The sequence below is a fragment of the Eulemur rufifrons genome, chromosome 28 (genome assembly GCF_041146395.1).
Source record: "Eulemur rufifrons isolate Redbay chromosome 28, OSU_ERuf_1, whole genome shotgun sequence".
Lineage (NCBI taxonomy): Eukaryota > Metazoa > Chordata > Mammalia > Primates > Lemuridae > Eulemur > Eulemur rufifrons.
Genome location: NC_091010.1, coordinates 42,912,398 through 42,925,727, shown reverse-complemented (window position 1 = coordinate 42,925,727; position 13,330 = coordinate 42,912,398). Strand labels below are relative to the sequence as shown.

Here is a 13,330-nt window from a genome sequence, read left to right as displayed (position 1 = left end):
TCTATGCTGATAGAGAGATTTAAGGGAGAAAATTATGACCAGAGAATCAAAGATGATAATAATTTTCTATACTCATGTACTATTTTTACAGTATTAAAGCATTTTTATGTCAATTCTCTTATTTTTTACATTATTTCTTCTCTACAGCTTGAAATATAGAATGGCATGAATTGCTATGATTCATATTTTATAGATGAGGACAGAGGTTAAAGAAGTTTTGGTAACCTGAAATAGAACACAAAGTCACTCCCTGCTATTTCTACTAGCAAGCAGCCTCAGGAAGAGAATCACTATTTTAAAACTGGGAGGGGTGCAAAGATACCATGAAATACCAATTCAGCATTTTATGGATAAGTAACCGTGTACCAGAACAGTTAGGTTACTTCTGTAAAATCACATGATTATCTCTTAGGCAGAGCGAAAGACAAGACATGTCAGCTCAGCACAGGAAAAACGATAGTGTTTTTTTTTATGCTTCATAAACCCCAAAAGGCAATCATTTTATCATCCTAACCCTGGTTACCTTATCAACTAGGATCCCAGCTGAACCATCAAATACCCCTAAGGCTACACAGAGTTTCGTGGCTGCGTCTGTGCTACCAAACATTATCCCCCTTTGTTTTTTTTATTTCAGCTTATTATGGAGGTACAAAAGTTCAGGTTATATATATTGCCCATGTTCCACCCATCCCCCCCCACCCCGAGTTAGAACTTCAAGCGTGACCATTCCCCAGATGGTGCACAACGCACTCATCATGTAGGTATACACTCATCCCCTCTCCCCACCCCCCATTATCCCCTTTTGATGTGCTAAATCAGGATACTTCTTGCCAGTATTATGATGAAGAGGTCTCTAGATGTTGCCTCGGAGATAAGCCTGTGGGTAGCCGGAAGCTTTTTAACAAGGGCCTTGGATCTCCTTTGAGAACCATGGGCATGCTTTTGGGAGTCACCAAAGTACTCCCTGGAAACTGGGTTTTGAGGTTTGGTGGAAAAGCCACTAGCCAATTCCAGCTCTATATTCGGGCATTTGTTTTCTTGTCTGTAAAATAAAGACATCTGCTACTTTTCACAGACGTTCACTTTGTGATGCTAAGATCTAGACAGGACTGTGGCATTCGACCATTCACTTCACAAAGTGATGTCGGCAAAACAGACACAGCAGACACCTCCAAGATCCACAAAAACATCCAAAAAAATCAAGGAAAAACAGAATCAACTTTGACAGAACTCTGGAAAACAGTCAAAGGTTTACAGCAACCAAGAGAAAGCTGAATCATAAAAAAGGGAACTTAAAAATGGTAAGGTAGCTTTGTGGTAATTGTATTTGCCCTGTCCCACCTCCCTCACTGGTTTGGCAGTGGGCTTGACAAGGGCAGCTCCTGTCCCAGAGTGGGATCCAGGGTGCTGGTTCCAGAGGGACCAGAGAAGACCTTACTTGTAAAGAATTCTGTTTGTGTCTAACATGTCTGAGGACTACCTGAAGGACTAACACAAGGCCCTTGCCTTTGTTTCACCTGATTCAGAATTCACTCAAGAGGGAAAAACAATGGACATTTCTCAAACACCTTGTAAGGCAAATGAACAACCCACAGTCACCTGGAACAAAAGATTACAATTGAAGCACACAATAGAGCACTAAAACCCTGGAGACAAAAGCCAGGAAGACAGTATCTTTCGAAAATTGAGACATTCAAAAATACACACGTGTACTGAGAAAGTTAGAAAGCCACAGACATGACCAGGGCAGATTATAGGCTAACAAAAGACCTGAGAATACTGTAAGCTTTCACCTCTGGCTGAAATCCAGACTCGGCTTCAGCAGCAAGTGGAGGCTGTAACAAGGAGTGCGCCAGAACAGAGCCAATCTGGAAACGTTTTCCTCCCTCCTCCTTCCTTCCTCACTTCCTTCCTTCTCTTCCTCCTTCGTTGTTTCTTTCTTTCCTTCCTTCCTTACATCTTTCCTTCTCTATTTCTCTCTCTCTCTCTCTCTCTCTCTCTCGCCCTGTCTTTATCTATATCTATCTATCCTTTTATGTTGGATGCTCATATTCAAGGAAATTTCTATCAAAACTAGCTGACCATAATAAGCTAAGGAAAAAGAGACTACAGAGACCACACATGTCAAAGAATACAGACTTTACAACACTAGTTTATAAAGAAAACTAAACCACAGCTAGAGCTTTCAAAAAGAAAGGAAAAGAAACTCCCTAAGGAGTGAGAAGAATCTGATTTCCAGAGTCATCACACTATATTATTGAAACTGTACAATTTTCACGCAGTCACTTCACAGCTTAGTCCATGTAGAATTTGGGACTTGTCAGAGAAAAATGTAAATAATGTGTTAGGAACAGAGGCTATTGACCTCACCTGCATCCATGGGGAGCTCATAATCCTGTGGTTTTCACCAAATTTTTCCATCAAGTTAAGAAGAGTCTGATCTCTATAATCAAAACGATTCCGGAATATAATGGAGCAGATCACATTGCAGGGAGCAAAGTTCAGGATAAATAGAGGATCACAAGGTGAGGCTAAAGAATTGAAAACATTTTTCAAATACCATTAAAGTACACATACAAAACACTTTGATAGCAGGCAAATGTCATTTTAGAATCTATAAAGCAATGTCTACCTAGAAATTCCCTTATTAGCAAAAAGTTGAGCATACTTAAAATGAGCACATCACTTTTCCTGTGAACCTGAATTAATCATTCCATCCTAGTCCATTTAATAATGGTTTCCCAAATACTCCATTTACAATACTGCCTTTCTATACACAATTCTGACCCAAGGTCCCTGTTGCTTTGGAGGCCAAAAGAAAAAAAATAAAGAGGCCACATTTAAAAGGCTAATAATGCAAGTCCTCAGTACAGAATCATGTTTATCTAGAAAATTTGTACACAATTAAGCATTGATATAGGGAGGAAGAAAATGTAATACTTAGGGACTTGGGAATATTTTATATATTAATACAATGAATAATTGAAGAAACTGTGTAGAACAAGCAGAGGGGAAGACTAAAGAGAAAAAGATATGGGAAATTCAGTTATGTGATGGAACAAATGTAAAAAGAAAAAAGCCATCCCTGTCATATGAGAAAAAAGCTAACACAAATGAACACAAATGAGAAGATAGATTTGTTTGACAAAAATCAAAGTAAAATAAATAATCTTCACTTCAGACTTAAATTACAAACAAAATAGGTTAAATTGATAAATGGAAAATTTTTAGTTCCTTATTTCAATATGGAGAGGAAAAAAAAAAAAAAAAAAAAGAATTTCCAGCTCTAGGAAGTGGCATCATCAGGGCCCACATTTAATTTATCTGGACAAAGTCTGCCCTTTGTTGAATTCTGGGTTATTGTTCTATCTAGCCATCAAAAAATATCACATTATTATAAATTTTTACATTTGACCATCATGTAGGTCAATTCTATCGTTTCACAGATAAATAAAATAAGCAATTTGTGGACAATTTTTAAACTATATTGTTATAATCAAATCTTTAATAAACTTATGTGTCAGAGTATCATAGATGTAATTACGAGTGACTTGACGTGAATCAAAAGTGTTGTGCAGTAACTATTGGGAATTAAATGGTAGGAAGCCTGCATTAACTAACTAATGGTAGTTAACTGCTCCTATGCCAGACCCCTTTTCAGCTGAAACATGCCTGGGCATTAGGCTTTCAGAAAACCTTTTATTTTAGCCAGCAAGGTAGGAAATTAGTAATTTGAGATTTCTCAGGGTGTGTGCATGTGCATGATTCACAGGAAAAATCTGGTTTTCCATCTTTCTTTTCTCTTTGTTTGGGAGAGATAAAAACAGAGTAATTTGGAATCTAAGATGACAATCAGACTCATTGTGACAAGCACTTCATAGGTGAGTTGAACTGGCAGGGGAAGGTTAATAATTACCATAAAACTTCTCATTCTAAATTCAATTGTTTTAAAATTCACTGGAGAGATAGGAACACTCATACACTGCCGGTGGGACTGCAAAGTAGTACAAGCTCTAGGGAGAGTAATATGGAGATACCTCAAAGAACTAAAAGTAGAACTACCATTTGATCCAGAAATCCCACTACTAGGTATTTACCCAAAGGAAAAAAAGACATTCTATAATAAAGACATCTGCACTCCAATGGTTGTAGCAGCACAGTTCACAGTTGCAAAGATGTGGAAACAACTCAAGTGCCCAACAATACATGAGTGGCTTAATAAAATGTGGTATATGTATACATGGAGTTCTACTCAACCATAAGAAAAAAAAAAAATGGTGAACCAGCTCTTGTATTATCCTGGATGGAGCTGGAGCCCATTCTTCTAAGTGAAGTATCACAAGAATAGAAAAACAAGCACCACATGTACTCACCATTAAATTGGTACTAACTGATCACCTATGTGCACATATGGAAGTAACATTCATCCAGTGTTGGGCAAGTGGGAGCGGGGAGGACGGGATGGGTAAATTCACACCTAACGGGTGCAGTGCACACCATCTGGGGCATGGGCACGCTTGTAGCTCTGACTCTGGTGGTGCAAAGGCAATATATGTAAGTAAAGTGTTGTACTCCTGTAATATTCTGAAATTTTAAAAAAATTTAAAAATAAAAATAAATAAAATTCACCCAGGATTTTGTGTTTATTCAGATACAGTGAGGTCAACAGAGTAGGTTGCCCTTCAACAGACTGCGCTTGAAAGGTAGCTTGTTTCTCACAGTTCCAAGAGGAGAGGCACCCACACCGCTGCGGGGCGTGGGAACAGGGAACCCCCAGGGTTGGGCAGGAGGCAGAAGGAGCAAAAGGAACTGTAGGTCAGAGCCCTTATTGAGGTTTTCATGGGAAGGATTGAGTGAGGCAGGGTAGGTACTCAAGTAAGCTTAGGAATGGATACTTTCAATAATTTCTGTGGCTGTGGGCTTATAGGGGTGATTCCTCCCTAGCTGTCTAGCATTGGCCCTGGGGTGATTTAGGGCAAGGACAATACAATCAGCCCTCCTGTCTATGAGTTCCACATCTCAAGATTCAACCAAGCATAGAAGAAAAGTATTTGGGAATAAAAAAGCATCTGTACTCAACATGGACAGACTATACAGACATTTTTTTCCCCTGTCAATATTCTCTAAACAATACAGGGTAACAATTAGTTACATACCTTTTTTTTTTTTTTTTTTTTTTTTTTTGTTGAGACAGAGTCTCACTTTGTTGCCCAGGCTAGAGTGAGTGCCGTGGCGTCAGCTTAGCTCACAGCAACCTCAGACTCCTCGGCTTAAGCGATCCTACTGCCTCAGCCTCCCGAGTAGCTGGGACTACAGGCATGCGCCACTATGCCCGGCTAATTTTTTCTATATAGATTTTTAGTTGTCCATATAATGTCTTTCTATTTTTAGTAGAGACGGGGTCTCGCTCAGGCCGGTCTCGAACTCCTGACCTTGAGCAATCCACCCGCCTCGGCCTCCCAGAGTGCTAGGATTACAGGCGTGAGCCACCGCGCCCGGCCAGTTACATACCTTTTAAATTGGATTAGCTATTATAAGTAATCTAGAGATGATTTGAAGCATACAAGAGTGTTAGGTTTACTTAGAGTGGGAACCTGAAAAATATGTATAAGACGTAATACTCAGATAGCGATCATAGCCTGTGAAACAAAAGCCGCAGGAGTCTGGGAGTCCAAGGCTGTAAATCTAACTTCCACCGGAGACAGCTGCATGATGGACAGCTGCAGCAACACAGATTTCCTATCCCCGCTGATAAGGATGAAGCTACTCCCTCCCCTATCTCTGCAGGGGCTGCTCACTCCACCCAGAAAAATCCCCCTATAAAACCCAAGGCTTTCCCCTGCCTCAGGGTGGACACCCTTTTGGCCTCCACCCATCTGCAGCCAGATGCTCAAATAAACAACATTTTGCTACACCTCAGGCTTCATGTGTCTCCCTCTTGGCTCTGGACCTAACAAAGAGAATACACAGAAGTTATATGCAAACACTACATCATTTTACGTAAGGGACTTCAGCATTCATGGATTTTAGTACCTGCAGGAAGACCTGGAACCAATTCCCCGTGGATAACATGGAACAATTATATCATCTGGCTGTGTGAGAGTTTGATAAAGGAAGTAGATGGGGTTTGGCGTCTGAACACATTGGTTTATAAATCAAAGGTATGCTGCAGGCAAGATATTTGCTATGTCTAGGAACTAGCTAACCCTGGGAGGGGCAGTCCATTCCTGGGTCCACAAGGTCCCCAAGATGTCAAAGCATCATGAACTATAGGAAATAAAAAACATGATTAATACACATAAAGATGGAGAAAAACATAATGAAAGCTGAATACTGAGCCAATTTACAATTAGGGAAGGTGGGGTAAAGAGTTATAATAATACTTGAGTCCAGGTGCAGTGGCACACGCCTGTAATTCTACCACTTTAGAAGGCCAGGACAGGAGGACTACTTGAGGCCAGAAGTTCAAGACCAGCCTGGGAAACATAACCAGACCCAGTCCCTGCTTGAGCCCAGGAGTTCGAGGCTTTGGTGAGCTATGGTCATGCCACCACGGCCAACCCTGGGTGACAGAGCAAGACCTTGTCTCAAAAAAAGAAAAAATAGTTGATATTTAGTTAAATAAATCATTTTATAACTTGGTATTTGTGTAATTTGCAGGATTATGGTAGAGCATATATTTTCTGAAAATATATAAAACAATATAGTAAAAGTGACATTAAATAATGCCAGCTGATAGTTTTCAAATAATTGTTTAACAGGCAAACAACAATTGATGGGAGCTGCACTAAAGATGCCTGGGCACTTAAAACCATAGATAAGCATCATTACTGGTGGAAATTGTAGGCACAAGGCTTGGAAGAAGGCCCCAGACATGTCAGTGAAGCTGATCGTGCAAATACAGACTAATTAAGGTAAAGCATATGTCATTTGTTTCATGCTTGATAAGGGGGTAAGGGGGTCATTCCCATCCTGTCCATGTGACAAGTGTTCCCCAGTGAAAAGTTACGAAATAGGTAACCCACAACGACAGTATAGGAAAAATCTTGCTCTTTAAAATTTTTTCAAAATTAGACTCAAACTTCGATCTTCATGATGTAATGATCTGAAAACAAACAAGGTTTGGGACAAACTAGGATTACATGACCTCCACAGTGTATGCACAGTCATTGTGTACAAACACAACAAGCACAGATACACACAGTTCCCTTGGCTCTTCAAACCTCCCCCATCATCTGAGGGCTGACCACCAGGACCCATAATGAAAGATCTGGCTGCCCTGAAATGTTTCCAGGGACATCATTAGAGAAGGCAGCAGTCAGTTAAGGTCAGTGTATTGTAAATATCAAAATAGGTAGAAGAAAGGTCTTGAAATGTTCTCAACATATAAAATGATAAATGTTCCTAGTGATGGATATCCTAAATACCTTGACTAGATCATTAAACAGTCTATGCATGTAACAAAATATCACAATGTGTAAAAATATGTAAAAATACTATGTATCAATAAAAAAATTAAATTAATTTTAATGTAGCTGGTGTCAGGCAGATGTGGGTGGCGGAGGGGATGGGTGTATACATACATAATGAGTGCGATGAGCACTGTCTAGGGGATGGACATGTTTGAATCTCTGACTCGGGGGAGTGGGGGGGGGGCAAGGGCAATATACGTAACCTAAACTTTTGTACCCCCACGATATGCTGAAATAAGAATAAAAAAATTAAAAAAAATTAATTTCAAAAACTTTTCTAGGCAAAAAAATAGTCACCCACCCTTGGTTTTTCTCAACTCCTCCACAAGGCAGCGGGCCTCCTCTTGAACACATTCCTCAATCCTCCTCTTCCCCATCCCAGAATTCCGCAGGGTCATGAGGGTGAAGCGCCTGATCTCCTTCCATCCATCTCCATTGCTGAAAATGATTCCTACCAGAATGGGAAACAGAAACTAGCAGGGAAATCCCAGGCGAGGAGGAGGGAGCTGACATTCCACAGCTGTGAGTGGCCAAGTTCTGCCCCAGGAGCTCTTTGGGCCTCTGTTGTCCATCCCCCCCACTCCCATTACCACTCTGCTGACTCAGGCACCTACCAAACCCTTTATTAACTCTTTCAGGCACTGGGAAATGGCCTCTTCCAGAAAACTCCTCTCCATGATCAATCAGGGCTTCCTTCACCACCTCATATCCATGTAACACCACAGCAGGCTTCATGCCAAAGTACACAGTGAACATCGGGCCATACACTTTTGAGAACTGAAAATAGGAAAGGAGATTCAAAGAGCAGCAAAAGAAGTCAGTATTTGGTCTATGTATTGTATATGATTCAGACTGATATTATCAGTATATTGTTGGCATTTTTATTCTCTCCAATACAGCTTTAAATATTTCTGGCTTTAATACATGTATTGATAAATATGATGGGGATTATTATAGCTACACATACAGAGCACCTCGGATTGTGCAGGCAATGGCCCAGGCAATTAGCACACAGATTATTACACTTGATCATCACATCAACGCCTCAAACTAGGTTTAGTCACTCTGTTTTACACATAAGAGAGATTGAGTTTTAAGGAATTTTAAGTTCATTTCCAGTGTTCCAAAACTAATAAATAGAAGATCCAAATCTGAACCCTGCTTAGTCAACCTCTGATGCCTGATCAATTCATCATCCCCAATGTTCACATTTGGATCAATATTCAGCTGCTAGAACACACTTCAGGACTAACTGCAAAGCTCTTCCCACAGGATTCTGAGTCAGAAGTCCTGTTATAAATACTAGAAATCTACATTTTTTAAAATCACCTCAAGTGATTCTACCACCCAGCCCACTTTGAGATCCTCTGGTATGATCACCACAGAAAGAGAGTGGGCACAACAGAGGCAGTCCCAGGACATGTAGCATCTCATGGAAGAACAATTTCTTCCGTGTTACACATGCTTATGTCACAGACAGCAGCTTTGTGACCAGGCCAAAAGTACAGCGGTACTACCCAGCCAGCCCTAATTAATTCTTTCTTTCATTCACATGTGTTTATCATGAATTCATAGATACTTCCTTGACATAAGGCATGATTTGCTACCTTGGAGAAGTTTAATGATCGTGGATAATCTAAATGAAATATATAGCATATACAGTAGCTGACTTCTTGAATAAAATCTATAATCACAAAACACTTCCATTACCATTTACCTTCAGGCAAAAAAAAAAAAATCATAGCAAATGACTGTGAAACAAAGAAGGGCAGTATGGCAAAATGCATTATTTCATTCCACTATTTATGACAATGACATAGGAAAAAAAAATACTCCACAGTGGGTATGTGCTTTACAATAACATATTTTAATAATTTGCCTCCAGGAATATAGAAGGAATGTTCCCTTACACTATAAAAGCCATATCTAACATCACACTTAATGGTGAAAAGCTAAAAGTTTTCCTGTAAGATCAGGAAGACAAGGATATCCCCTCTCAATACTTCTGTTCAACAGAGTATTGGCAGTCCTAGCCAGAGCAATTAGACAAGAGAAATAAAATAAAATATATCCATATTGGAAAGGATGAAGTGAAATTGTCTGTTTGCTAACCACATGATCTTGTATAGAGAAAATCCTAAAGACTCCACCAAAAGCTGCTACAACTGATAAATTCAGTAAGTCATAGGATCAACATAAACATGCAAATATCAGTAGCATTTCTATACACTAACAACAAACTGTCTGAAAAAGAAATTAAGAAAACAATACATTATGGTAACATAAAAAAATACTTAGAAATAAATTTAACCAACGAAGTGAAAGATATGTATACTGAAGACTATAAAACATTGATTAAAGAATTTGAAGATGACACAAATAAGTGCAAAGATAACCCATTTTCATGGATTGGAAGAACTAATATTCTTAAAATGTCCACACTACCCAAGGCAACATCCAGATTCAATGCAATCACTATCAAAATCCCAATCTTATTCTTCACAGAAAACAATTCTAAAATTTGTGCAGAATCACAAAAGACCCCAAATATCCAAAGCAATCTTGGCCAAAAAGAATAAAGCTGGAGGAAGGTATCACACTACAGGATTTCAAAATATATTACAAAGCTATAGTAATTCAAACAACATGGTCTTTGTGTAAAAACAGACACATCGACCAAAAGAATAGAATAGAGAGCCCAGAAATAAACTCACCCATCTTCAGTCAATTGGTTTTTGACAAAAGATACCAAGAACATATGAGGAAAGAACAGTTTCTTCAGTATACAGTGTTGAAATGTTGGATATCCTCGGCCAGGCACAGTGGCTCACGCCTGTTAATCCTAGCACTCTGGGAGACTGAGGCGGGAGGATTGCTCGAGGTCAGGAGTTCGAGACCAGACTGAGCAAGAGCGAGACCCCATCTCTACTAAAAATAGAAAGAAATTAGCCAGACAACTAAAAATATATAGAAAATATTAGCCTGGAATGGTGGCACATGCCTGTAGTCCCGGTTACTTGGGAGGCTGAGGCAAGAGGATCATTTGAGCCCAGGAGTTTGAGGTTGCTGTGAGCTAGGCTGAAACCATGCCACTCACTCTAGCCTGGGCAACAAAGTGAGACTCTGTCTCAAAAAATAAAAATAAAAAATAAAATATTGCTTCTTAAGGGTGAACAAAGAAAAGAAAAAACAAAAAGAGAGAATAAAAAAAAGAAAAGAAATAAAATAAAATAAAATAAAAAGAAAAGTTGGATATCCACATGCAAAAGTATGAAAATGGACACTTATTCACCCCTTATACAAGAATCAACACAAAATAGATTAAAGACTTAAACATAAGACCTAAAACTAAAAAATTGCTAGAATAAAATAGAGAGAAAACTCCATGACATTGGTCTGTGCAGATATCTTTTGGAGATTACCCCAAAAGCACAGGCAATGAAAGCAAAAATATACAAATGGGATTCCACCAAGAGAAAAAGCTTCTACACAGCAAAGGAAACAATAGAGTAAATCGATGCACTGGGAGAAAATATTTGTAAATCATACTTCAGATAAGGGGCTAATATTCAAAATATATAGAAACTAAAACTACTCTACAAAAGAAAATAAATAGCCCTATTTAGACTAGGCAAATGACTGATGGACATTTCTCAAAGGAAGACATACAAATGACCAACAAATATATTTTTTAAATGCCAAAAAACTTTATTCATCAGAGAAATGCAAATTATAACCACAGTGAGATATTGCCTCACATCGCTTAGTTTGGCTATTATAGATAAAAATGATAAAAGATAACAGGTGTTGGCAAACGTGAAGAAAAGGGAACCCTTATACACTATTGATGGTAATGTAAATTAGTACATGCAGTTGGGAAAACAGTATGAGGTGTCCTCAAAAAAACTAAAATTAGAACTACCAGATGAACTAGCAATCCCACTATTGGGCATATACCCAAAGGAATTGAAATCAGTATGTCAAAGAGGTGTCTGCATGCCCATGTTTATTGCAGCATTATTCACAATAGCCAAGACATGGAAACAACCTAAGTGTCCATCAGCAAACAATTTTTTTAAATGTGCTATATATAAACAAATACCATTCAGCCTTAAAAAAAAAAAAAAAGGAAATTCTGTCATTTGCGATAACATGGATGAATCTAGAGGGCATTATGTTTAGTAAATAAGCCAGGTGCTTATTTACTAGCCAGACAAATACTGTATGATCTCACTTATATGTGGCATCTAAAAAAGTTACACTGGGCCGGGCGCGGTGGCTCACGCCTGTAATCCTAGCACTCTGGGAGGCTGAGGTGGGCGGATCGTTTGAGCTCAGGAGTTCGAGACCAGCCTGAGCAAGAGCGAGACCCCACCTCTACTAAAAATAGAAAGAAATTATATGGACAGCTAAAAATATATATAGAAAAAATTAGCCGGGCATGGTGGCGCATGCTTGTAGTCCCAGCTACTCGGGAGGCTGAGACAGGAGGATCGCTTGAGCTCAGGAGTTTGAGGTTGCTGTGAGCTAGGCTGACGCCACGGCACTCACTCTAGCCTGGGCAACAGAGTGAGACTCTGTCTCAAAAAAAAAAAAAAAAAAAAGTTACACTGATAGAAGTAGAGATCAGAGGCTAGAAGGGTGGAGGTGGAAGGGAAAGGGGAAGATGTTGGACAACAGGTACAAAGTTACAGTTATAGAGGAGGAATAAATTCTGGTGTTCTACTGCAAAGCAAGGTGACTATAATTTTAATAATAATGTATCGTATATTTGAAAACACATAAAAGAGAGGATTTTAACTGCTCTCACTACAAAGAAATAATAAATGTTTGAGGCGATGAATGTGCTAATTACCCTGATTTGATCATTCCACAATGTTTCAAAACATAACATTTTACCCCATAAATATATATGATTATTATTTATTAGTTAAAAATAAAATAAAATTTTTCTTAAAAAGTATGGGTTAATTATTTAGCTTTTGCAAGTCATGAAAGGAGCATAAAGCATACTTACATTGGTAAAGGATTTGCCAATGTCCTTAGCATCCAACTGCAGGATATTTCCTATGATTGGGAGAGGAGTGGGGCCAGGAGGGAGCTTCCCTCTCCCAGAGCTCTGTCTCCAGAGGAAGAGCAGAAGCAAACTGGAGAGACAGAGCACCAGAACCACAGCTGGGTCCATCGCAGCCTTCTCTTCTTACCAAGACAACTGTGAGCTTGGACTCCAAGGCTTTTATAACACTCCCTGATAATTCCTTATGACTCTTTCACACATAAATAAACAATCAGCTGGATAGACTTTACTCTCTCTTCTGAAAGGACTCTGGCTCACTGAAAAATATAAAATCGATGTGGTTTTTTTTCTGGCTCTCATTTTCAATACCCCACCGTAGAGATTCTGGTTTAACTAGTCTGAGCTAGGACCCTGATACTGCTTTGGCTTTTTTAAACACCCCAATTGTTTTCAATGTTTAGCCAAATTTGAGAACCAACAAAGTAAATTATTTAATCAAAAATTATTCAACAGGCCGGGCGTGGTGGCTCACGCCTGTAATCCTAGCACTCTGGGAGGCTGAGGTGGGAGGATCACTTGAGGTCAGGAGTTTGAGACCAGCCTGAGCAAGAGTGAGACCCCGTCTCTACTAAAAAAATAGAAAGAAATGATATGGACATCTTAAATTATATATATAGAAAAAAATTAGCTGGGCATGGTGGCGCATGCCTGTGGTCCCAGCTACTTGGGAGGCTGAGGCAGAAGGATTGCTTAAGCCCAGGAGTTTGAGGTTGCTGTGAGCTTGACGCCATGGCACTCTACCCCGGGCAACAGAGCGAGACTCTGTCTCAAAAAAAAAAAA

At 39.3% G+C, this 13,330-nt stretch overlaps 1 protein-coding gene across 2 annotated transcripts in view; it reads right to left on the bottom strand.

Annotated features, from left to right (window-relative positions):
• The window catches only part of LOC138376120 (cytochrome P450 2C18-like), a 31,441-nt gene extending 18,582 nt beyond the window's left edge, over positions 1-12,859 (bottom strand). For both annotated transcript variants that reach the window (XM_069460155.1, XM_069460156.1), the window contains exons 1-4: positions 12,490-12,859; positions 8,087-8,249; positions 7,774-7,923; positions 2,371-2,531 (exon numbers count right to left, since the gene is read on the bottom strand). In XM_069460155.1, coding sequence (XP_069316256.1) covers positions 2,371-2,531; positions 7,774-7,923; positions 8,087-8,249; positions 12,490-12,657 — 642 coding nt within the window. In that variant the 5' untranslated portion in view covers positions 12,658-12,859. The remainder of the gene's footprint in view (positions 1-2,370; positions 2,532-7,773; positions 7,924-8,086; positions 8,250-12,489) is intronic.
• Between the last annotated feature and the right edge of the window lie 471 nt (positions 12,860-13,330).